This window comes from Macrosteles quadrilineatus, unplaced genomic scaffold (assembly GCF_028750875.1).
Source record: "Macrosteles quadrilineatus isolate MER2022 unplaced genomic scaffold, UCM_ALF_1.0 Scaffold_1__1_contigs__length_201487025, whole genome shotgun sequence".
Classification (NCBI taxonomy): Eukaryota; Metazoa; Arthropoda; class Insecta; order Hemiptera; family Cicadellidae; genus Macrosteles; species Macrosteles quadrilineatus.
In genome coordinates, this window is record NW_026542594.1 from 150,888,250 (window position 1) to 150,913,872 (window position 25,623).

The 25,623-nt window shown below is 32.7% G+C and overlaps 1 protein-coding gene across 1 annotated transcript; it reads right to left on the reverse strand.

Annotated features, from left to right (window-relative positions):
• Positions 1–6,299: 6,299 nt before the first annotated feature.
• On the reverse strand, positions 6,300–16,207 carry LOC128983005 (nucleoprotein TPR-like). Its single transcript, XM_054402123.1, has 7 exons — positions 16,074–16,207; positions 13,839–13,991; positions 10,951–11,082; positions 10,117–10,221; positions 8,984–9,124; positions 7,985–8,077; positions 6,300–7,605 (listed from the first exon to the last, which is right to left on the reverse strand). Exons 1-7 carry the CDS (start codon positions 16,137–16,139, stop codon positions 6,466–6,468), a joined length of 1,830 nt encoding a protein of 609 aa, XP_054258098.1. The 5' UTR covers positions 16,140–16,207; the 3' UTR covers positions 6,300–6,465.
• Between the last annotated feature and the right edge of the window lie 9,416 nt (positions 16,208–25,623).

Consider the following 25,623-nt stretch of genomic DNA (forward strand, 5'->3'; position numbering starts at 1 on the left):
TTCTAGCCAACTATTCTACACATTACTTAAAGCTAGTCCTAGAGGGCTGCAGCATTATCAAATAGATGAAATACATTGGTGATTGGTTGAATTTTGACCCTGTACCTTCAGCCCCGAAATCTGCCACTGGACCAGTCGCTACCTAATGGACGATTAAAGGCAGATAATGAAAAAATATGAATAGGCCCATTTTGGAATAGTAAGATACGACTGTGATCCAACCGATGCCTAAAGCTGGACTTAATTGATTAAGCTTGTACTAGACAGCTTGCTACTTGTCATCCTTTTGCCTCCATGGTACTCACCTCTTCCTTTCACCATCACCTTCAAACTAATATGCCACTATCTTATTGTAAATTTTCACCACAATCACCTAGTGCTACATAGCACTAGTAAGCATAAATTATGTAGAACATTACAAAGAACTGTAAATTTTTAATGTCCATATTATTATTGTGGAGAATAAATCAACTGTTTTAGTTCACATGTTTAAGGATATTTATTTGTATCAAATCTGGAAAATTAGCTTATTTCATACGAAAATATTATCATCCTAGGCCTAATAAAAAACCATCACCTTTCCTGTTAAATAATAACAAATACTCATTTGATTTAAATAGGAAATAAATTTGACAATATTGAGGTTTTTTTATCCAACCAGGTATATGGAAATTCGCTTAGCCTTCAGGTTTCCTGGGTATTTCACAATATTCAATGTACTCTTCAAATTGTCTATCATAATCTATAATTTTAAGATAAATGTGTTTCCATACTTCTGTTCTTATCTTGATTCAGAAACGTGTTGTGCATTACACTTCCAGTAACGATTGGCAACATGGGTTTATTTTATATATTGCAAAATGAGCCAAGATGTATCCAAACGAATTCATTTACAAATATTTATTTCTTGATTTAATGAAACTATATGGAGTACCTTTACCAGAGCTATACATAATTAATTTGACTACATGTTTACTAACACATACTTACTGTACACTTTTTACCTGACAATTCTTGTATTGAGAATTTCTACACAGAGTGAATAGTTTGATTAGGCAAAGGACACAATGACGTTTTTCAATTTTACAAAATTATAATGTGATTTAACGTGTTCAAACTTTGACAAAAGGAAAAAACGTTTATTACATTATTTGGGATTCTGGTTACTTTATTAAAAAAAGATTCTGTCAAGAAGTCTTAATTTAGAGATGGAACTGCCTCGAGAAAAGACTTGGGACTTACAGACCTGTCATCTCTAATGAAAACGTCTTTCACTCTCCAAAATATAAACATTTGTTCGTTCCATTATTATAGTGAAGAGATTGTATGATTACTGTGGACTCAGAGTTAATCACAAAGAAACATTTAAATTAGCCTTTAGTGATCTATTTTTTTAGTTATCGTATTTTGGCCTCTGCAAGTCTCCACTGATAGTAAACCGTTTTAATATTTTTATTGATTCTGGTATCTCATTTGTGACGATTTTTTATTAGAGGATCTTAGGATTATTCCCGTCACTGTTAATATTATTTTCATTTTTTAAGGCCTTTAACTTAAAATGATTTGTCATAGCATTTAGATAAATTTTGACATCCCTTAATTTATACAATGACCTGCAAATCCATAAAGTCATCTATCAACAAGCTCAATTGGATTTTATTATTTAATTCGAAAATAGCGTATAAGTTGTGAATTTTTCTGGGATGCAGTACATGTTATTTTTATATTTCAGTTATGTATTGGGGGGAATCATTCCATTTAACGCCAGTAGAAGTCACCATTAGTATTGAATGGGAAATATTATCTTATTTACTCATTAACGAGCGTATAATTCTACGTGATTTTTATTTAAACTTACCATCAAAGCACTCTGACCATTTTGACTGGTTTGTAGCAAATTAAATTAGGTGATTTATAAAGTTTCATATTGGTTTTAAGAACGTGTGGTACAGCTAAATGTACTATCCGCAATTAAAAGTTAGCTTTCATCCATTATCGTCACAATGGCAGCCATGGCAGGATTGCATTAGGTTAATTGATCAGTTCATATAAACTTAGCACTCGTATCAACATCAAAGTGAATATACAGGGTACTCTCCCTCAGCAAATTTCAACAAATAACCCTCTCCATACCGAACCTGACTTTTAGTTTGATATCATAACGCAAGTGTTACTTAGAAAATAATTGAGTAAAAAGAATAATGAGGTACCAGTCCCTAAGGCTATGTCGATAAGAAGACCCTCGATAACAAGTCCCTCTTGATAACCAGTGTATTTTTCAAATCCCCTTGAATTTATTTTACCTCTAAGCACATGTTATTGCAAACCTCAATAAGAAGTCAACCTTGATAACCAGACTTATTTTATAATCCCCATGAGAGTCTTGTTATCAAGGTTCTACTGTAATTTCAATTTAAGGCTTTGAGTGATTTTAAATTGTAATGCGAATGATTTACAACTTTTTATTATTTGGCCATATTGGTATTTCTGTTAAAGAAATTTATATTTCTGTAGTGCGGTTTTTAAAAATTACATCCTGTAAATGTTGTGATTGGCATATACGTTTTTGGTTGTAATGTAAGTATTTTAGTCGTGACTAATAGTGAATTTCATTCTTACATCTGTATTTTTTGTTATGTAAATTACAAGTGAATTCACTATAATAAGTAGAGGATTTACAGCATTCGGAGTGCGTACTTTAATCAAAGCCGATGTTGAAACCGTTTCCAGTAGAAAAACTTACTATTCTTTACCACAGTCGTAGATATATAAAAAAACTATATGGTTTTGCAGTATTTGCAACAGAATTATTAATCTCTAAGATTATTAAATTAAATTATCTCTACGGTAGACATTAAATTTCTTCTTGTTACAGGTAAAACATCGTCACTGGTTAAATATTAGTCGTATTGAAAGCTACTGTTGCTACTCCCTACAACAATGTAGGGAATTATAGGTTTATTTCATACGACAAGATGTTAAACATAAGGTTTGCAAACATGAGGTAATTATTTGGGTTTTATATTTACACGGCAAACCCATATTTAAATATCATAGGCTTACATATTTGTCCAGACTAAGGAATGACGTTTTAAAATTAAATTCTTACATTTTACACCTTAATATGGCAATGAAGATGTAAGGCCGTGTACAAATTTCTCTTGTTGTTTAATATTTGTACCATAAACACCATTAAATTATCAACCAAATTACTAAAACTACATTAGTTCAATTTATAGTATACACATAACAAATCAATACCATTGTAGCTTTGGTTAATATTAATTCATAAATATTTTTAATCATATTGAATTTATTCTAACTAATTTTATAATAAATGTACTGGTTTAAAATAGAAAAATAGTTCGTTTTAGTCCTAAATGTATTTCATCTTATAGGATTTTAAATATTATTAAATTGCAGTTGAAAATAATTTTAAAGAAATTCACGATTTTCATATACATTTAACTACAATACTACAACAGAAGTATATCCATATAAAGATGAGGATACTTTCATACATAAATTATTAAAATAAAATGGAAAGAATCTAAATAACAGTTTAAATGGAGTTTTATTTTTATTTCCAATGATTTCAGTAGAATAAATGTTCAAATAAGCTTTGAGACAGTTTTGAATTCAATGCGATGGAAATTTAAGCGTTGTAACAATTACTGTCACCGTTTTTATCGGTATTTTAAATTTCCACTTTGTAAACTATATTTAGAGAGCATAAACATTCTTCAAATAGATTTAATTAATTAACTAATATAAGCTCTGTTATATTTAGGTTATTTTTAATTATTTTTAACAATGCTTGACAGTACACGATGGTGTGTGGGGTACTGTGAGTAATATGTAAGTGCAAAATGGTAATTGTCATAATATTTGTATTTTTTTAGTGCCTACAGCTGTGTTGCGAAAATACGTAAACTATACAATACCTGATAGTTTTACTTACATTCATAACTATACAATTTTGTTAACTTATTTTTGTTATAAAACACGAGAAACAGTAAGAATCTTATCAAAGTTCGCTAACCACAACTGAGACTTATTTTATGTCATTACCTTACCTGTTTTAAAGGTTCTTTTTGTCTTTTGGCTTTGGAAATAAGTTTCTTTTTCTTATGAATACAGTTTAAAGTAAGCGAATCATTTAAACATGTAATCTTATGGTCACATTATTTTCACGCGTGTACAACAATTTTTTTTTCTATGTTTACCACTTTATTGAAAAAAAGCAAAACTTAATAAAATTGATTAAGTAAGGTGTTGTAATAAGGACGCAATATTTTACATAAGCTTATGCTGTTTTGGAACAAGTACGGTACTGGAGTGTATTGAGGGATTACAGTTAACAATCACATTGTATTCATTGCTTTCTCATATTAACAGTTAAAAAGCTATTTACTTTAGTTTCACATAAAGATAATTAACCGTCCATTAGTTAACATAACCATTGCAGTATCCTTCCAACTGAGAACTAGTCCAATCTTTACAAACCGCTATTTAATCCTGATCACGCGCCGTCAATGGCTGTATCGCCGGGACTGCACTGCGCTTCTCCGTGACCATTCAATGTATTATTCCATGTCTTCAATTCATCCGTATCGTGCCATTGACGTTAAATCTGTTCCTTCACAACATTCAAGACTTGTGCATGCTATGTCAGATCAAATTTTCATACTCAGGCAAGAAGATTTTTCAACAAAAAGTAAATAAATTGTAATGACGATTGTTTGCATTTATATTTCTGGCATTGAGGTTGCCTCCAATAAAAAATAAAATGCTATATTCCAACCAAGCTACTGAATGTTTATATCTAACAAATCTTAAATAATTGTCATTTCCAACTAGGTTCTCACAATGGCTTGGTAATCATAAACTATACAGAACCATAGGAATTACGCTACATACAATATTATAAATTGAATGTAGGATTGTTAGGCCTATATGATTGTTTTCTGTATGCATAAACAAAGTAACCGGATAAGTAGGGAAAGAGAACAAGTCAAAGAATCTAAATATATAAAAGGCAAAGCCCTCACTGACTTACTCACTCACTCACTCACTCACTCACTCACTCATCACCAATTCTCCCACTTCCTATTTGCCTAGGAGGCTGAAATTCGGTACACCGATTCTTTGGGCATTAAATAGGTAAACCACGATTACTAGAAAAATACCGGTATGGATCATAAACATAAACAAATGACGTTTTTGGCCCGAAAATAAACATAATTTAACATTGCTTAAATGGAACTGCCAAAACATATGTTCAATGCTATTAGTATAGGATTCGGGCCAACAACGTCATTTTGTTTATGTTTATGATCCATACCGGTATTTTTCTAGTAATCGTGAGGTAAACTAAGTAGTTTTTATTCTGATCGGGCTTTCGGGCTCCGCCCCAGTGGCTCTAGAATTTCCCATGTTAACCTTATGATTTTTCATATTTAAAAGGAATTTCTTAACAGCTGTTTCAATTAAACAAGTTGGTTCTGTTCTATGATGTTCAATAGCATTAAAGTTACAAGGATTACCAACAGGGTGCAGCACTATAATTTTTTAAATTTATGACTACAGCCAATTTGCAACCAAAAGGTGAGTGAGCGTAGCGAACGAACTTCAACCTGGAAGCGAGTTAGCGTAGCGAACGAGCTAACCTGAAGGCAAGTGAGCGGAGCGAATGAGCTCCAACCTAAAGGTGAGTCAGCGTAGCGAACGAACTTCAACCCAGGACGTGATTGAGCCATGCGAACGAGCTCACTTATGAAGTTAAACGGGGCAACGCCCGCGGGTACAGCTAGTACTTGATAAAGCAAACTTTCTGATTCACAAATCACAATGTTTAGCGAATTTCATATTTAATAATAATTACAAAACCTATTAGTGTTCTATTTATAACATCACATATAAAATTATTTTGATGAATTACCCTGCGATTTTTTTATGTTACTTAAAAACTATGATGTTTTGTCTAAATCCAGAATCGCAATCCCCTGATTATCGGTGACTAGTCACCTGTCAAGTGTGCACTCATTACTGTAGGCCTGTGACTTTTCTTGTGTGCTTTTATGTTATGTGTCTTACCTATAACCATCCAAAGGCATATTTCATTCGTGAAGCAGAAGGGCCACTATGTGATACCAGGTAGTTTTAACCTATTTATATATATTTATTTGTATTAAGATGAAGAAAAAAACATTGTTTCAACAAACCATGCAAACTGATTGATATTTTATGGCTTTCACTTTACCTTTTTGCTCAAACAAGGTTTAACGCGACTATGCAATACCAAGTCTATAACCTAAAAGGAATTAATAAAAGTGTTTTATAAAAATATAAATGTTATTTTACTAACGAATAAATAAGCTAAACTTAAGTATTTGTTCTTCATAAAGACATTTTGTACTCTAGTTCTTTACAAACTTTAATAATGATTGTGATTCAAAGATAACATTAAACACATTTGTAAATTTTCATTATTGCTGAACGAATTTCAGATATTATTGCCTCACCTTCCTTCTTTGTTTCCTCTTTGTCAATACACTTCTCATATTCTTCCTCGTCTATCTTCAAAGACTTATCTTTTAAATCTATCAAAAACTGTTCAAAAGATTTAGAATCAAAATCTTGAAGTTTTTTTCTTGTATTTTGTTCATTTTCCAACCTTTTTGAATCATAGATATGATCCTCAGATATCTTACAAATTTGTGCTTTGTAGTCTTCAACTAATTTATTTACCAAGTCAGTTCTTTCTTTAACTTTATTTTCAAGGTCGTGCCGTTCTTTCTTTTTCAAGGAATTTTCACATCTATCTTTTATATTTTTTACATTCTTTTTACTCTCTTCATATTTTTCTTGATCATGAGTTTCACACCTAATATAGTCTTTGGTTTCTGTTATGTGCTTATTGTACATTTGCAGGACTTCTGCAGCTTCTCCGAGCCAAGACACCCTGTTACGTATATGTTCCCAAGCCTTACCTGCTTCGTCAGTAATTTTCTTGAGATTATTAATTATGTTGCTTGCTAGTGTATCTACACTAACTAAATCCACGTCTTTTGAATGACCAACAGACTGCTGGGTTTCTTTCTCAGACTGAATCTCATCATGTGTATTTGAGGGTCTAGCATTTTCTTCACTACCCTCAAGAGTTTTTAGATCCTCGGTGGGATACTTATGGGGTTTAACTTTGTCAGGTTTTGGCGCATTTATGAGAACATTTTCCGTTTGAATATCCTGGTGACTAGGGTTATCAGTTTCCACATAGTTTGAGGCTATTGCTAGACCCTTTTCGTCCGCTTTTTGCGCAAGCGTATTCGCAGTTTTCTTTGCAAACTCTTTTGGTGTAATAGTGAAAGCAGCATGTTGAGTTGATGATTTTGTAGATACATTTGGAACCAAGCCGTCTGTCTCTAACGTTATAGCAGATTCTTTCTTGAGAGGAGAATTTTGATCTACGATGGCATTTGTGTTAGTGTTGCTTATGGTTTGTTTTTCAACTGGCTGGACATCGATTACATGTACAGGTGTAATTACTGTAGTAAGGGGTTGGCTTCTGTACTGTTCTGTATGCGGAAGAGTTTTGTCATGTTCCTAAAAATAAAAAAATTCGACTATTAAAAATAGTTATATGATAACATTACCAGGATTTGAAGGTTTGCACGTATTTATTGCTATAAGCTATTCTAATAGAAATTTTGTCAATAAAATAGAAGCTTGGCCGGTTTGATGGATTTGCATGATTAAAGAATGTGACCTGTTCCTAACGGAAGTTTACCCATTTGTGTTTTGTATTGGTGAAATAAAGCAGACATGTGTGATAGCATAAACGATACTGTATTATAGTATTTTGTAATATGGTGCATTAAAGTATAAACCTGTAAATAATTACGAGATGATCAAAGACAGAATTAGTTTTTAAATAATGTTATATGCATCATTCATTTACTAGCTAGGATATATTGCCTGGTACCTGGTTTTGTGGAGGTAATGCTTGGTTGAGCGAGGTTGCAGTCTGTATCAGGGGTACCTCTGATTGAACGGAGGGGGTGACAGCTACATCTACCTACATCAAGCAAAGATTACATCACCTAAGTATTCATTTTATTATCAGATATCATCAATCTCTTGAAGTTGGTACTAATTACTCAGTTTATTTTGTAAGACATTTTTAAAATTGTAAATATCACGTCTGCTTTGACAACCCATTGTTTTAGTATAACGTATAGATAAATCCCAGTATAGTCAATTTCGCACAGAATTGTGTGATTTGTTAATCTTGCTATGACAAATGTTAACTAATTGTATGGTGATTAATTTTGGAATAGACACGAGCTAACATGAGGCCCATGCACAAACCGTGAATGTTAATAGGATTAAAAAAAACCTAATTCCAAGAATAAAATAATAATGCAACACGTTTTTAGATTTTACTTCTCAAATATCTAGATCTACACCATGAGGGCTGAAGAGTTATAACTTAAAGGTTAAAATTATAAAAAACAGCCTATTTGCAAACCATTTGCATTAAGTTTTTCCTCTGTCCCTTGTTTAATCTGATTGTGGTTACACACTCAACTAAAGGACCAGCTTTTGGATTAAAATACACTGTTATAAAGAAAATTGGTCAGCAACACTGAATGTTTGCAAATTAACTCTAGAAATAGTGGAACGCAAGGGGAGTTAAATTATTACCTATTTTCGTAACCATTTGGAGGTACAAGATAATATTAAATATTTATATAGATTTTGATTAAAGATAATATTATGGATACCGACTACGTGTGTACCATGTGTATTTTGTATAACTGTTCATTAGGTCCAAGCCATGAAAGAATATCACATAAACATGGGTCTAAAATGCCTGTGTTTTTTTTTTTTTTCTTACCGGATACTTTGAATACACCCTGTGTGTTTTATCTGGATATAGAATAGGAATCTAAGCAGTATATTTATATTTTCAGTTAATTACCTTCGCTTCTTTTACAGGTTGTTGGTTTTCAGAATTCACTTCTTTCATTGTTACCACTGTGTCGCTTGTTGAATCTTTAGAGAAGGCAGCTACAGGGTTGATGGTCTTTGATACGGACACGTTGATCTGTGGCACTTGCTCCTTCATAACAAACGAAATGATTTATTGACTAAGACAAGTAGAAGTTGTATTATATGTTCTAACTAAACAAGTGAATTAGTTTTATAGCGTGTTTGCTATTAAAATCACGTTGGTAAATAGTAAACTAAACTTATTCTTGGTAACTTTCACTTTAATACAAGTGAAAGACAGGACAAGAGTAGGTAAGACGTTAAGCCAAGACGTAAAATAACATAGATTATTAATTTCCAAATATGCACACGACAATGAGGATCTACAACATACACTCCTCCACGTAATGTAGGCAAAACAACAGTATAAAAGGCAGATGTCATTTTTCTGAATTATAATTAAAATAAATAGCTAAAAACCAACGGTTGAGGGTAATACGGGGAAATTGTAAAAGTTTATGATTATAATTTATAAAATAATTTGATTATTTTTAAGGCAGATAGTCATATCTTTGCAGGAAGATATAAAAAGCTTAGGGTTGACAAAGGAGGAACGGATATACATTTTTTCACTGCCATTTATTGTAAAAATATTCATCGAGGTACTATCTGTTCTGTTGAGGTAGCCTGACTGTTCTTGTAAACTGAGTTCTCATTTCCTAAATTTAAATAAAACAACCTTCTATCACAATCTGAGGTAGAGAATGTTGGTGGTGGTCATAAACTCGGGATCGTTTGGTTTCTTTTGGACCTCACCCCTGAGTTGTACGATTTGTACAACCATACATTTTTGAGCACTTTAAAATTAAAATATATAAATCTTTATTATATTGTATCAATTTGAACATCTCCTAATAGTCTACTGATTCTGCTCTCATAATCATCCATTTGTACAAATGTAATAATAAGTTAATTTTGTAACAAACAAAAAATATTTTTACTATATATCTTCTTTCTTTTTTTGCTTTTTTCCTACTTGTTTTTATAAAACGAGTGTTATTTATAGCAAACTCGTTGTTTCTTTCATGATATACTTACTAAGTTTGATCAATAACAGCCTACCCCTGTTTTAGATGTCCTGGGTGTACTGACAGTTTCTGGTTCGACGGAAGACGGAGTAGCTACAGGCTTGATCATGTCCACGACTGATACGTTTTGTACTGCATCCTAAATAAATGACAATGTCAAACTTTAATAGCAATACATGAAAGGAGAGTAATTCCTGACTATCTTTTCAACAATTAAACTGAGAAATCGAAATAAAAATGTTTATGCATTATGTAAATCTGATTATGCATATGTAAATCTGAATATGAATGCAAGGTAATTGTAGAATGGAGTGAGATGATGTTTACAGCCTTGTTACTGTCTAATATCAGCCGTTCCAACTCAGAATCATATAACAGCCTAATTATAAAAGGTCGCTTGGATCAGTTTTGAATACCAGTTATCAAACAATTACTGATGTTTATCAGGATAGAACCATCACTTCCAATTACTGTAGTCGGACCTATAACTGCATGTTCATGATCAACGATCACAATAAGACATTTGGTCCTATAATATACAAACAGTTGTAATATAGGTGAAAATGGTAATGGACTAATGGAATAATCGTTTTGAAATAGGCTATTAAGTTAAAACAAAGAACTTTAATTTTTTTGATATTCCTAATCTTGGTTTTGTCCCATATAAAATAACCAAATCTGCAAACGTATACAGTACTATTCATCTCTTTTATACATTTGATTGTAGACTGGAGGAAAACACAGAGTGCCGAAGAAAATTTTCATTATTACTCTTTCCCGTCATAAATTCGTCTAATTATGATTTATTTAATCAACAATGGCTCATTAATTTTATTATTGTTTCGACATGCTGAGCTAAAGCGCGTACCTGGGATGGTGGAGGCTCTCTTTGTTGGCTCCGTTTCTCGTCTACTTGGATGTGTGAAGGCTGTTCTACTGCATTAGCAGCCGCTGATAAACCAGGTGTTTTGGATATCTCAGCCTCTTTGTCTTTATTGCCCTAAGACACGACTGTACTTTAAAACTTCATTTATTGATTTTATTTCAATAATACAGGGCATATTATCAATTTGGGAAACCTTAAACTTTTAAAACAAATTGTGTAACCTCAACATCTTAATGCGTGGGGATCTAATTTTATAGAAAAAAAAACAGACCAAAATTATTTACTAAATAATAAAGACGGACCAATTATTGACTCTACTAAAGTTAATTACATCAAGAACAATATTGTAATATATCCAAAAATTCTTAAGATGTTTTTTTCATAGATGATTGTTTCATGTATATGTTTTCAAAATTCTGTATTGTAATTATAATTATAATTCCTAGTTATCATTATTATAATTACAGTATATTATATATTCCAACTATATTTTAAATTAATTTATTATTAAGTCAATATTTACTTTTTGCATTAGTTTTAAACACAGCCTGAAGATAAAACATCGTTTTCGAAAGCACTTGTGGAAATAAAAAAATATTATATATTGATCTTTTAACCTTAATCTTTAGTATTACTTTACATTTACTTACCAATACTGTATCTCCAACATACGTTGTAATGGATTTTTGTGTTAATATTTTATCGTACGACTTAAAATCATTTTCCAATTTGCCATTAACACTTTAGCTTTAAAATTTAACATATTGTTTACGTGTCGTATTCTATAACTTAGGATATTTTATAAGATAAAACTATAAGTACTATTCAGAATTTAGATGCTTTCTTATATACAATACAAAAATGTGCTTAATGTAAATGTGTTTGCTAACATTAATATACCTCCATTTACGGATAATACTTTTTATTTTAAATAAAGAGAAAGTTTTGATATGCATTTCATATATTTTATTAGACATATAAAGTGTTTTATACAATTTATTTCTAAAAACGTTCAGCAGTAGCATGTGAGAGGCATTTCATATTTAATGACTATGTCAGTATAATATTACAAAACTATAGCATAACTAAAGAATTTTTACTGACAAAGTAATGTAACAATGTATTTTACTTCCTGAAATAAACATGATTTTAATTTTTGATTTATTTCTTTTTTTACACACAGCAGTGTTATAAATATGTTATTTGTCTTGTAATCTTTTTATTTTACACCAAAGATTTACAGCATTAGTATAACATAATAGAATAAATAATTAAACTGCGTGACAACTATTGGATAATAGTAATTAGCTACTGTAATAGTAATTGGCAGAGCTCCATCTCTCGAGGCTATACTTTGACCCAACATTGTCAATGTCAAAACCATACGACCTAGTTGGTTTGAACTTTGAACTTGTTTGTAAAAGTTCTTTAGTCCTCACCTAGGTCTGAGATTAAGAGGCAAGGTAATAGAGTCAAAATGTAATACTGTGTGTGTGAGTGCGTGTGTGGATCGGTGTCGTGCCACCTCGTCCAGATTTCACCAACGTGTGGCAGGGGTTTGGTTCTCTACCCATTAATCTGTGCTATATCGGCCTATGCTTTGGTTCACTTGAAATATCTCTTTTTTATTTATTAGATGATTTAATAGTTATGATTATTTTCTGTGCCTAGTAACAAACAAAACTCATGTAAGCAGGTAAATTCAAAGTGAGAACGGACATGAAACATATATATATATATATGTCGTGCGATCGACAACAACAGTCTAACAGCTTACCTAATAAATCAATCGTTAAATAACTTTAGTCGATACGATTGCTACAAATGAAATTTACAACTGTAATTTTTTGTTACTTATTTATTGTACTAATTTTATTAGTTTCTTGTTGTTAAATTTATTTTAATTTAGACAGACCGAAATGCCAATACAAATTTATAATACAGTATCTTCTTTCATCAGTAGGTAGGAAGAACAAGTTTACATTCTAATAAATTGTATTTGCATTTGAAAGTATACAATTTTCAGAACCAAATAAAGTGTTTCTTCATGCACGTTATTTCGTATTTGTTATCAAATATATCTTCACATTAATCCCTATCATGCAAATGGGTATGACAATATTATCCGTTATCATTAGGTATATGTGTGTCTGCTTTAAATTTACATTTTTATAATGTTGGCAAAAGTGTTGTTATAATCACTCTAATCACTGTAATCGTTTTCCTCGTGTGTTTATAATCGTAATGTAGTTAGTTTGCCAAATCTGGTACTTGGAGACTCCAATATTTTTGGCAGAGAATATTGTTGAAGCTGTAAAACATTACCAAGACTTGTTATGGGTTAATACGTTGAATAAAAGACCACAAGAAACATCTTCAAAATATAACTTTATTAAATAATGTGTAAATATTATATTGAACATAGTAAATTGAGTTATATATTATCAGCTTTATTGAATTGAAATATTAACAGCAAAACATTAGGAATACAAACGTAAGAAATAAATCTTTAACAAAGTAAATAAACGATAAGGTTTAATTCTATCCTAATTTTTAGCTTTTCGTATGTGTTTTTTAAGTAATATTATTGATTATTGGCGTTAAGAAGAAACATTTTTTCGCACCAAAGAATCTTGCAAGCCCATAGTTTTTTTAAAGCTATTGATCAATCGACAGTTACGTACTTTTCCTAAGCTATTGTTTTAACACAGACCTAATAGAACGAACGATACACACACTCATTGTAGTAATACAAAGCAGTTTACATCATACAACATTTGAGCTTTAAAATCTTTTGCGTATATCATTCAATTTAATCACTTAAGCACCAATTAATCAATGAATAAAACTTTTGAAATAGTTATACTTACTTGATCAGCACTAGTGTTTTCTTTCCCCGGATCGGAATACTGAACAGCAGATAGTGTATCAAGTTGTTCGTTGGTAAAGGTCTCCGCTTTTGAAGGTTCGGGGATTTCCACTTGGTTCGGATTGGGAGAACTCTGAAGGGGTAATCCTTGGGCCTGCATCGTAAATGTTTAAACAAATTGTTTTACTATAATTGGCCATGAAACAATAGCACATAATAGTACATGAAACATGTATACTATTGATTCATCCTTATATCAGGTCAGTACTCTTTAAAAACGTGTTTTACATCATGTATTAAATTGGGGATGTGATTTTTTCTAAATGTGATTACTTATATTACAACCCTATAGGTTTGGCACAGGGTTATGGGCAACGTTTGATATAGAAACAACTATTAAATACTGGGTGTTTCAAAAATCAGTTTACTGAGTAAGTGTATTTGTTTGATAATTTTATTTATATAATAATTTTATGAAACATAATTTACACTACACATAGGTTGAAAACTTTAAATAGTTGTTCAAAATTCTTTCCACTTACTTCAATGCATTTTCACAGTGTTTTTTTTTTTTTTTTTTTTTTTTTACAATTGTAACAATCTTTTTCCATAAATTTTTATTGTTGTAAAACATCTTCAAAATATAAGTTTGTCGAAGAATTTTTGGATATTTTTTTGAACATAGTGAATTGAGTTATACACTATATGCTTTATTGAATTGAAATATAAACGGTAAGACATTAATAATACAAATAAGAATTAAATATTTAACAAAGTACCTAATGAAACGATAAGGTTTAATTTTCTTTCATAATCTACAGCTTTTCGTATGTATTTTTTAAAAGTATTATTGTTGTTTATTGGCTTTAAGAAGAATCAAATTTTCACAGCGTTTTTTTTTTTTATTATTGTAACAATCTTTTTCCATGGAATTTTATTGTTGTTTAAGGCTTTAAATTCTCTTGCGAATTGATAGGCCCCAAGGTCCTGCGTTCTTACACCATTAGACTTTTCTATCTGGGGTATCATTAAAAACAAAGTGTTTACCAAACGGCCCCTAGTTGTTCTGCAATTGAGAGCAGCTATCGCTAAAGAATTTAAATTCTTAACAACAATAAAGATGTAACAACCTATGTGTGGTGTAAATTCAGTTTCAATAAAGCCCATAAACAAATGAATATCACATTTTAGATGTCAAATGGAATACATGTAAATTAGCTCAGTTGAATAGAGCCAAGCTAAGCCCAGATGCTTGTACAGATAATGCATAGTAAAATGTGATTAGAGGGTTTAAAGAATTAGAAATGGGTGGAAATAATTCTCTTAAACAAACTCGATTCCCAGATTGAAACTATTTGACGCAGTCTATCGACCGCTTTGAGGGAAAGATTTTGTTATATTATATTTTGCAGTTGGGTAATCTTCTAGAAAAAAACGTTTACCCTTTTTAACTAGGTCACTTTAACACGTAAACTCATCTAGGCCTATATGCTTTATTGTACTCATACATAAGATCTTCTAACATAGGAACATATATTGTGTTGTCACCATTGCCAGTTTTTTTTTCACATGCAGGGCCTTGGGCCTTACGTCTGTATCAGGTCTTAGAGTATTAAGACGACTTGTTGGACGGTGTGGCTTTTGTGAAAACATTCATACTGAACAGAACCAACTAGACAGGAACAAATAGGGAGCTAAAAGATCTGCAGGATACATTCGACCAAGAAGATTGTCAGAGGAATGTAGCAGATGAAACTCTAGTAGACATATCTATTGCCTAATTTTGGTGGACTTTGGAAATTTGTATTTCGGTCTGTAAAATTTTATTTAAAACAGGCAGTGAGAAATGTATCTTTTACAGTAGATACAAAAATTACAAATAAATATCATAACAGAGGATTGGCCAAACTTCTGGTTCCCCCCAAAACAACAACCGAACGATCCAAATGACTTTACACCACTAACTCCTAGCAATTTCTTCATCGGCATCTTTCTAACTGCAGTACAAATATAAAATACCTGATCCACCTGTTGTTAGCTTTTTATTTTAAAGACAAAATAGAACTATTATTTTGTTACACTCCGCCAATTTCATTAGATAAATCAATCTTAAATATTAAAGTTTCAGTACAATTGTTCTAGCTTCAAAAGCATCTTTATTCTGCAAACCTATAACGCGTCAAGTGCTAAGACAGCGGCAGCGTTGACCTATAGTTATCCATATGATGTAACTGACCTGGGACAGGAGGACCACAGCCGACACGACTAAGGTCGCCAGCCAGCACCGATTACAAACACACATACTGCTCAACTGTGGCAATTACTGGAACAAAGTCAGGACAGATGTCTGCCACCTGGGTACACACACGTCATCGCTCAACGACGCAACTCAACAGAAACATAATCAACTCATACCTATTGTTGTCGCGTTGGCTGAAAAATCATCTGTATTGTGCAACTGTGTAATGGATAGAGATTACCCCATTATCTTTTAATCTTGTTCTATGAAACCTTCGATTTAATAGTGGAATATTTTTACCACGTCTTCATTGTTATAACCATCGATTGTGTGTTTTGAAATCTCAAGCCAGCACATCACAAGAATCTGAGTCTATAAAAATCGAGCACTCAACTGAATCGTCAGAAATAAACAGATTACGTAGTTTTTAAATTTACTAGAATAGTTAGTTAGACTCACATTCCATAGCATGTTCAATCCGTTAGCACATTAGGAACTAAAGAAGGTTATTTAAGGATATCAGAGTTGGTTGAGGTTTTGCTAGTTTTTAAAGTCATTTTTAAATATCACCAGCAAATATCTTTGAAAACACTGTATTTAAAATAACAACTTTAAAAAGAGGTTCTAAAAAAAATTAATTTTTTACTATTAAAAAAAGGTTCTAAGAGTTTCTAAATAATATATCGTAAAAGGCCGTAAACATAATGCAATAGCCACTAAAGTAGACGGGAAACTTTTTTTTACTTTCTCCCCCTATACCATAGTATATGGAGAAAGTATTGTTTTATATTTCCCTTACTTCTATACAAATGACAAAGTACAAACTTAGTATAACTCGATATGAGCACCATTAGTGGAAATTTGACCTCTTACCAGTTTTTGGTCAGTAATTCAGGGATGTTGCACCAACACATGCGACTATTCTCTGTCAGAGGTGATTCAGATACCGAATCTGCACCGAGTATACGTCATTCTTTACTTGCCCCTAAAGGAAAAAGTCCAGAGGAGTCAAAGCCCTAGGAGGCCATTAGATTGGCCCTTCCCTGCCAATCCACCGATCATCGAATCAAGTATCTAGCGCTTCTCGCACACGCAAACTGTAGTGTGGTGGCACTCCATCCTGTTGAAAGTAGACAGGACCATTATACATCTCAATGTTATACAACTGTAGCAAACGTACTCCTCTAACATGTCTCAATACATGTCACCGTTAATTTGATGTCCCCTGAATTACTGACCAAAACCTGGGAAGAGGTCAAATTTTGCTTGGATTTATGCCGGCCCACTAATGGTGCTCATATCAAATTATACTAAGTTTGTACAAAGGGGTTTCCCGTATACTTTAGTGGCTATTGCATTATGTTTTCGATCTTTTACTTGAATAAAGATTAACGTTGTTTTAGCGAATCTCCCATATAGGGATTAGGCAATTACCTCATTGTAAAACCTCAATCTGGGACCGATTTACAATTTCGTTTTTCTACTACTTATTTTTTCGGGGGAGCGAATTGGTCTAGAGTACGGGACTTCGGTTCCAGAGGTCCCGGGTTTAAAACCCGCCAAATCAGCAATGGATTTTATCCATGTGATAATGCCGCAACCCCTAGGTCTAGCCTGAAGTAATGTGAAAAACAATTCTGGATCGTGCCTAGCGTCCTATGAAAAAAAACTATTGCGTTTTTTGAATTCCTATATATATATTTGTTACATACACATAAACTAAGAACATTTTTTTTATACTAAGTCATTAATTTTCACGAAATAAACATACTTCATTTCCCTCCCTGTAGCAGCAAACCTAGGCAACCTGATGTTTTTTTAAATAGAATTAAGTTAAAATCCAGTCAGGCAAATATTCGCTAAGCCTGCATGTTTGCTGTGGTGGGGGTAACTATCAATTCATTTTTTCGAAATTATCATGAATCGTCGTGTAGGTTTAACGTGGAAGACGTTGACGGAGAGGAACAGAAGGTGTCAATCCTGACGCCTTGTTGACGCCAGTGTTTGGCAAATGTTGACTGACAAACACACATCTCAACTTGGATAAGAAAGACGACAAGGATGTTGTCTAGCAAAGTTATCTGATTAAGGTCAATGGTGAATCAAATTAAAATTTGCCATCCATTTAATTGGATTGTAGTAATATACAGGTCTTTGGATGAAGTAACCGAACGAGTATGTTAAAACTAGCATAGTTCATGTAAGAAATCATATTTAACTTTTATTCAAACTTGTACTAAAATTTTGTGGTACTGTTTTTGTACAGTCATAAGCCCCCCTGCCCCATGTACTAATTATTTTGATTGTAGGATTTGAAACCTAACCAAATGATTTTAAAATAGGTGTTTACTATTACTATCCGAGTTAAATTGTTTGCGCTGATAGATTAGTGTAGTGAATTAAGCTGTCATCGTTTCATGAGCACACCTGTCTTCCACAGTCACTACTGAAGTATAAATATAGTTTCCACATAACTCTTTAAGTTATTTTGATCTTAACTTGATGTTTCATAAATTTCACGTAGCATGCCTATATTTATCATGTACAAATATCAAGTTTTTTTCATATTGAAATGTGCAATGTAATGCCATAGCTACTTTAATTTGTTTTCTGCCTTTACCACCTTTTTACTGGTATAAAAATAACATTTAAATTTTCAAGGTGCATTTTATTTTGAAAAAAGTGTTCCTTAAATTAATTACAGGGCTAAAATTAATTACTCCCTAATTCACTTTAAAGGGATTATCTACAGTAGTTTTACATTGATACAATATAGGGTGACTATTAAGTCTTAAGACGGCTTTATAACTTAAAAACGAAAAGAGAAACCTTAACCAAATTTTGCATATCATTACTACTACTCATTATCATTACTTTGTTGTATACATGGTGATTGGATTTCAACTTTGGGGGACGGCCCATAAGGGGTACGTTGAAAATCTTAAACGTACGCATAGGTTGATATTTACATTAAATTCAAGGTCTTGTTGAACTAAAAAACAATGCCACAAACCAGACCTAAAATACACAATCGCTGAAGTAATATTTAAAGTAAGACAGTTGATTTGCTCTTACAACAACATTGAGTTATGTGTTATGAGACAAACCAGCTGGCTTACTTTGTTGTAACAATTTATAGGGGATCAGATGATTTTAAAGAATAAATAATAACAATTTAAAGCCTGTTAACGTAATACAGTCTAACCTTGATTTAACGAACCTCGATACAACGAATTCCTTGATATAACGAATTTTCTCAAATCCCCTAGAACTCTCCATAAGACACAATGTATATTTTACCTCTACATAACGAACAAACCATAACAACTACCTTGATTTAACGAATTTTTCGTGATTTCGGCTAAAATAAGACACCTCAATATAGCGAATTAATCATTGTCAGAACCTCTACATTGCGAATTTAACCTCTGCATAACGAATTGTCTGCGTCATTCCCTCGATATAACAAATCCCCCAACCCATTATTGTTTTTGAAAAATCTGTTTCTTTATCAAATAAAATGGAAAGGTCACGTCATCGCTTGCGCTAACATTCGTCTGCTCCGTTTTACATCTTTGTCTGCTGTCGCTGCGCGCGCTATGTTGCAACTGAGAACTGATTTCATTTACTGAGTACTGATGACGACGTAATGTTTAGTAAGCTGTGATTGGGCGATATGGGATAGCTATGGTGAATTGTATAATTTTTGTATAAAGAGAAACCTAAGAAAGAATATAAAAACAAAACCAAAGAGAAAGAATAGCAACATCGTTATTTTAACATTCCTTTTACGAGTGTTTTTATTATCCTTAAGTTGGCTATGATTATACACTTTTATAATGACTTATCTAATAATTTATTGTTTTCAATACGATTTGTTTCAACTAGCAACACCTATAGTTGATGATTATTATTGGCATTCCTCTGTTGTGATAAATCAGTACTGTACTGTAAGTAGCCTTCCGGTCTATCACGAGCAGTAGCTTACAAAACTTTCTACTGTTTTGTGTTGTTCTTTACATGGTTTATGACTACGCAATACAGTGTTTGGCTAGGTTTTAGGAGGGTTAGATCAAGCTGTGATTTTAAGCTTACAGTTTTTAACCTGTACCAAGGTCAATGCCATTGTCATGATTGCGCAATATTCAAGATCCCTCCCCTTTTTTATGCCGGATAATTTAGGTTCTGCTGTACAATGTAAACACTGTACTGTAAAGTATTGTAGCCTATGCTACTTTAATTGTGTTTTAATGATGTTTAATCCCGACCTATATTGACCGACGCTGGTTCTGAACCTCGACTTAGCGAAATTCCTGCAAACATAACCTCTATATAACGAACCTCGTTTTAACGAAATACTTGATATAACGAATATTCAGTTCGGTCCCTTCAGATTCGTTATACTGAGGTTGGACTGTAGTTATTTGTGCAACTAGTGAGCAAAGGGAGCAATTGACTCACTCGAGAGAAATACTTACTCACGAGCCGTAGGCGAGTGAGGAATGATTTTTTGAGTGAGGCAATTGCACTTTGCACTCGAGTTGCACATTATATTTGTCCTACAGTTACCATAAAATAAATAAATTGGTAAAGAAACGTGACATATTTTTTACACATAAGGGAACTTTTAATATTACATTTAATGATACAACAGTACAACCAGCTGACCAGCTGATTTACAACCAGTGCTGCCTACGTATTTCGCGCACATAAGACCTTGTCTGCATGTTACGCGCTCACTATTTCGTGCCTTCACGTTGCAAATCTGGAGTGAGTGAGACAAAGTAATTTAGAGTGAGACAATGTTAACAAGTGGCTATAATGGCTATAATGTATTTAATATTGGTTTCCTAGCAATAACATATCATAGTTAATTATTTAAAAATAAAATAACTCAGCCGTTTGTTATTCGATCTCCAATAAATAGGTGTCATTTGATTTGGCATTAAATGTCCTACGTTTCGTTATTCTTGGGTTTATTTTGTAACTCTAATGGTTTTCATGTAATTTAACTTCAAATATTTTAGGTGGCTGCCATTTTGAAACAGCTTTAGTCAACGAAATGACATTATGCACGCTTGTGTACCAAACCAAGATTTACAAATTTGTCAAATTTAAAGTTTGTATCTCAATTCGAACTCGAGTCAATCATTGTTATTTATAAAAACACATACATACGGCCCCAGCCGAAAAACGAGGCTCCAGCGACCCATGTTTAGAGTGTACCTACAAATTTTCTTGTATTAACCTAAAGGAACAATCCTATGAAGTTGTTCAAGAAAGTTCACTAACACCATGTATAATAACTATAGTATCAAATATCCCTGTAATGTGAAATTTGAGTTATCCATTGAAGTGTGTATTTTAAAATAAATTGCAAGAGTTTTTTTATCCAATCGACTATTCTATTGGTTAGGTTGGTGAGGTTTGTAATATTTATCCCTTTCTTTTCACTCTTCTAAAGTTGTGCATTATCCTTAGCTATAAGCCACACACCCTATCGGTAATCAGCCAATGAGAAGGGCTATTGAAGAAGAAGGAGGGATGAGGAATCTTGGAGCTGGAGGACCTCGAAGAAAAAATCAGGGAGATCATCGCCAATGAATACAGACGTAAGAAGATCGGAGTTTCGGAGTGCGTGTGCTTCAGGAACAATTAGCAGTATGTAAAAAAAATATATGAAAATTTTTTTAAAGATGTAAAACAAACGAGTCGTATAATTTATTATTAACTCAATCTTTTAAATTTTCTAATTTTGTTTCTTGTACATTAACGATGTAATATTTTTTCTTGCTATTGCTCTTCTTTGTTTTTTCAAAGTCCTTATTTGGTGTTGTCACCCTTTGTAACCTTTGTTTTTCTAAATTAATTTTGTTTTATTACAAGTTGAGTCACACTTTAGCAGTCTTATGTATCTTTCAACCTTTCACCTCTCGACAACAGCTAAGCGAGTGTCATTTTAAGAGACCTTAAATTTAAGAGAGGCATGGGACTCGCAACATCCACACGAATTTTAAAAACAATAACCTGTGTTGTATCCTTTCAGTACTGGATAAGGGTTTAATCTTCATACATATCCGTGAGGAAGTTTTAAGGTATCAATAATGATATTTTTTTGTAATCTGAGTCCCCTTCTTTATCGATGTAGGCACCATTGACAAGTGCTGCTATTCCTCGGACAACTCGCGAACTCACTCCGAGGCCGTGGTGAACAAAACTGTTGTTGAGGTCGGTAATGTTGGACTGTGCTGAGCTCTACCTCTCTGCAACAGAAATACATGTACAACGTCCTAGCATTGAGTAACTTGTATACCCAATGGTTCTAGAAATTATGAACATAGCAACCAAAAATATTTAAGACTAAGACTGTCAAACCTTGTATTATAATAGGATAGAAATATAAAATAAAAATTGTGATATGATATACATATATTGTTCTTTGCTTAAAGTAAACTTTTGATTATGTCATTTAGGAAATTGGTACAACGTAAGGTACGGTGAACACATTTGTGCAAAACTCAAAGTAGGCAAGACTTTAAAAAGCTACATCCGCTAATCGTATGGATGCATGCAGGATTATTTTTTATGCCTGAATTGAAAAATCTGGCCAAGAGTGAGAAAATTTCGATTTGTTTAGGTTCAAGGTTCAAGGTTGGGTTCACCAGATGACATTAGCAAGCAAACACAGGAAAAATACCGATACAAAGGATATGTATGTAATTTTCACATCTTTAATGAAACTTGTTATAGATGTTGATAGTTCTGAGCGACACTGACAAGTTAAATTTACGAAATATTTGTAATTTGTATTATATCTATGAAATTTTTTTTTATTTATTTCTTTATCAATGAAACTTAATCGCTCCGCTCAACTGACTTTCCCTGCTTTGAAAGCAATTCTAGTTATGATCTCTACTTACCCTTCATATTATTTTTACCTGATTATTGATTACCGTACACAGAGTTTCAGACGTTAAGATGGATCTTTATAGTTGAATGAACCAACCTGACAGTGAATGAGTGCTTTGACTGTTATATGTTAATATTGTTGCTATTTGAAGAAAATATCTACAGTGTTAGACTGTAACTGAATCACGATTACAGTACGATAATATCGCGCTTATAAGCGTAATACTGTGAGTAGTGTTATATGTAACTAGCTGATTGGTTCCATCTCTCAAGAACAGTTTACCTTATCCCCCCCCCCTACAAAAAAAGACTATGGAAATCATATTGAATAAGCTGTGATGTAGCTCATTGATGTATGATAAGAGATATAAAACTAAAAACATCACCTTTCGTGATGTGAGATGTTTTGTCTCAATAATTGATATTGTCTCTCGAAACATCAAATATATACCTCGTCCATATTGCAATACAAAGTTCCAGTCAAAGCCACACTGAGCATAGGCGTGCGTAAGGAGGAATATAATATTAAGAGCAACACATTTAATGATGTTTAAATACATCTCGCTAATAGTTATACTTATCTTTTTTGAATAACCAAGCAAACCATGACCGTTTGCAGATTACCCAAAACAAAAAAAAATCGTAAACACTCTTGTAAATATATAAAAAAAAGGAAACAAATAGGCTTGGAAGCTTAAACCAAAAAGTAGCCTAGGGACAGTCACAAAGGGGAAAGAGTAACATACTGAGTTATACGTAAACAAAACTTGAAACAATGAAAACCCCTAAACTTAGGCTAAGTATTAAAACAAATAATAGATCTACTACTAAACCTTCCAACAAACAAGAAATGATTAGACCTAAGGACAATAGCTCCACACCAGCGAGCCGAAATAACACACAGCCTAGCTCACCTCAGTTGCAGCCTCTCTGCCCTGTTTGTAAGGAGGATGTATCTGAGGAATGTGAGGCAGTGACTTGTGACAAATGTGAATCATGGCACCACAGACTGTGCGGTAAAATAAGTAAAATCCTTTATAATAAAATAAACAACGCCCCCTCAAATAAACCTATTGAATGGCTCTGCCCTGAATGCAAAAAAAAACTCACTAAAGCAAAAGAAACCCACAAAAACAGGCCTACACCCCTTGGTCAAATCCACAATCTGGAGAACACTCAAAATGCAAAACCACCCGAAGATAAGACCTCACAATTACTAACAAATGCAGAATTCAATGAAACTCATGAGGAAAAGAAACTAAAACAATATGAATCTTTAATAGATATTCTACTTCAGGAAATTGACTCTTTAAGACATGAACTCAACCTAAAGTCTGATGAAAATAATAGGCTCTCTGAAAAAATTGTAGTAAAGATGGAAGTAATATACAAACTGGAAAAATTGGTACATGACCTAACAAAGGGAAATTTAAATAATCTTGCCTCCCTAGAAAACCCAACAACCATGGAAATATGCAAAAATACACAAAGGCCCCTAGAAAACACATCTAAACCCAACAATACCCCAAAAACTGATGATAAATTGGCTAACAATATTAACCACCCAGAAACAAATAGGCCTAAACGCCAAAAAAATCTCTTAGTCGGAGACTCGATAATATCGGAAGCTGCAGGCTTGCTCCGGCAGAAAGGACTACAATCCCATGTAATGCCTGGCGGTAAAATAAGAGACCTGAGCAGATACCTAAACAGCCTAGATGCACTCCCCGAAATTGTCTACATCCACATAGGAACAAACAATCTACCCGATGCAAAAAACGCAAACCACATCATGCGGCCCTTGTGGCTTACCATTGAAGCAAATAAAATAAACGGTATCAGCATTCTGACACATACTTTCTCCAATAAGTTTGTCAACAACCTTTATCATGTGTAAGCGGTGAGAGTAAATATACGGAAATGGGATTTGTACAATTTTGTTCAGAATTTAAAGGACTATAACATACTAAATTTTTATCAAAATCGTTCAAACCATTTTTGGAAAAACCGATTTTCCGTTATTTTATGGGGTTTTTATGGGAAAATAACATAATTTAAAATAACTTTTAAACCGTAATTTTTAAAGAAATGGGATTTGCACCATTTTGTTCAGAATATAAAGGACCATAACATACTAAATTTTTATCAAAATCGTTCCGGCCGTTTTTGGGAAAATCCTATTTTTCCGTTATTTTATGGGGATTTATGGGAAAATCCCCATTAAAAATCAAAATTTCTAAAAAATTGTAAAAACTATCAAAATTGTAAGGACCATAACATACTTTGTTGAATAAAAACCGGATTCTTTTTCTAAAATCCTAATTTTCGTTTTTTATGGGGTTTTTATGGAATAATAACATAATTTACCATAACTTTTGAACCGTAATTTTTAGAGAAATGGGATTTTTACCAGTTTGTTCAGAATTTAAAGGGATACAACATACTAACTTTTTATCAAAATCGTTCGGGCCATTTTTGAGAAAATTCGATTTTTCCGGTTTTTTATGGGTTTTTATAGGAAAATCCCCATTAAAAATCAAAATTTCAAAAAAATTAAAAAAACGCCTGGAGATACCATGGATTAGAACCTACATACCAACTTTCATAGAAATCGGACCGCAGGTGTAGTCTCTAGCTC

Bases quoted from the DNA above. Each gene is read 5' to 3' on its own strand.
- LOC128983005 (XM_054402123.1), bottom strand. From the start codon at position 16,139: ATGTGTGTTTGTAATCGGTGCTGGCTGGCGACCTTAGTCGTGTCGGCT. The intron at 10,222-10,950 runs GTACGCGCTTTA...TCATTTATTTAG, and splicing joins GAGAGCCTCCACCATCCCAG to GATGCAGTACAAAACGTATC. The intron at 7,606-7,984 runs GTACCAGGCAAT...TTTTATTTTTAG, and splicing joins CATTACCTCCACAAAACCAG to GAACATGACAAAACTCTTCC.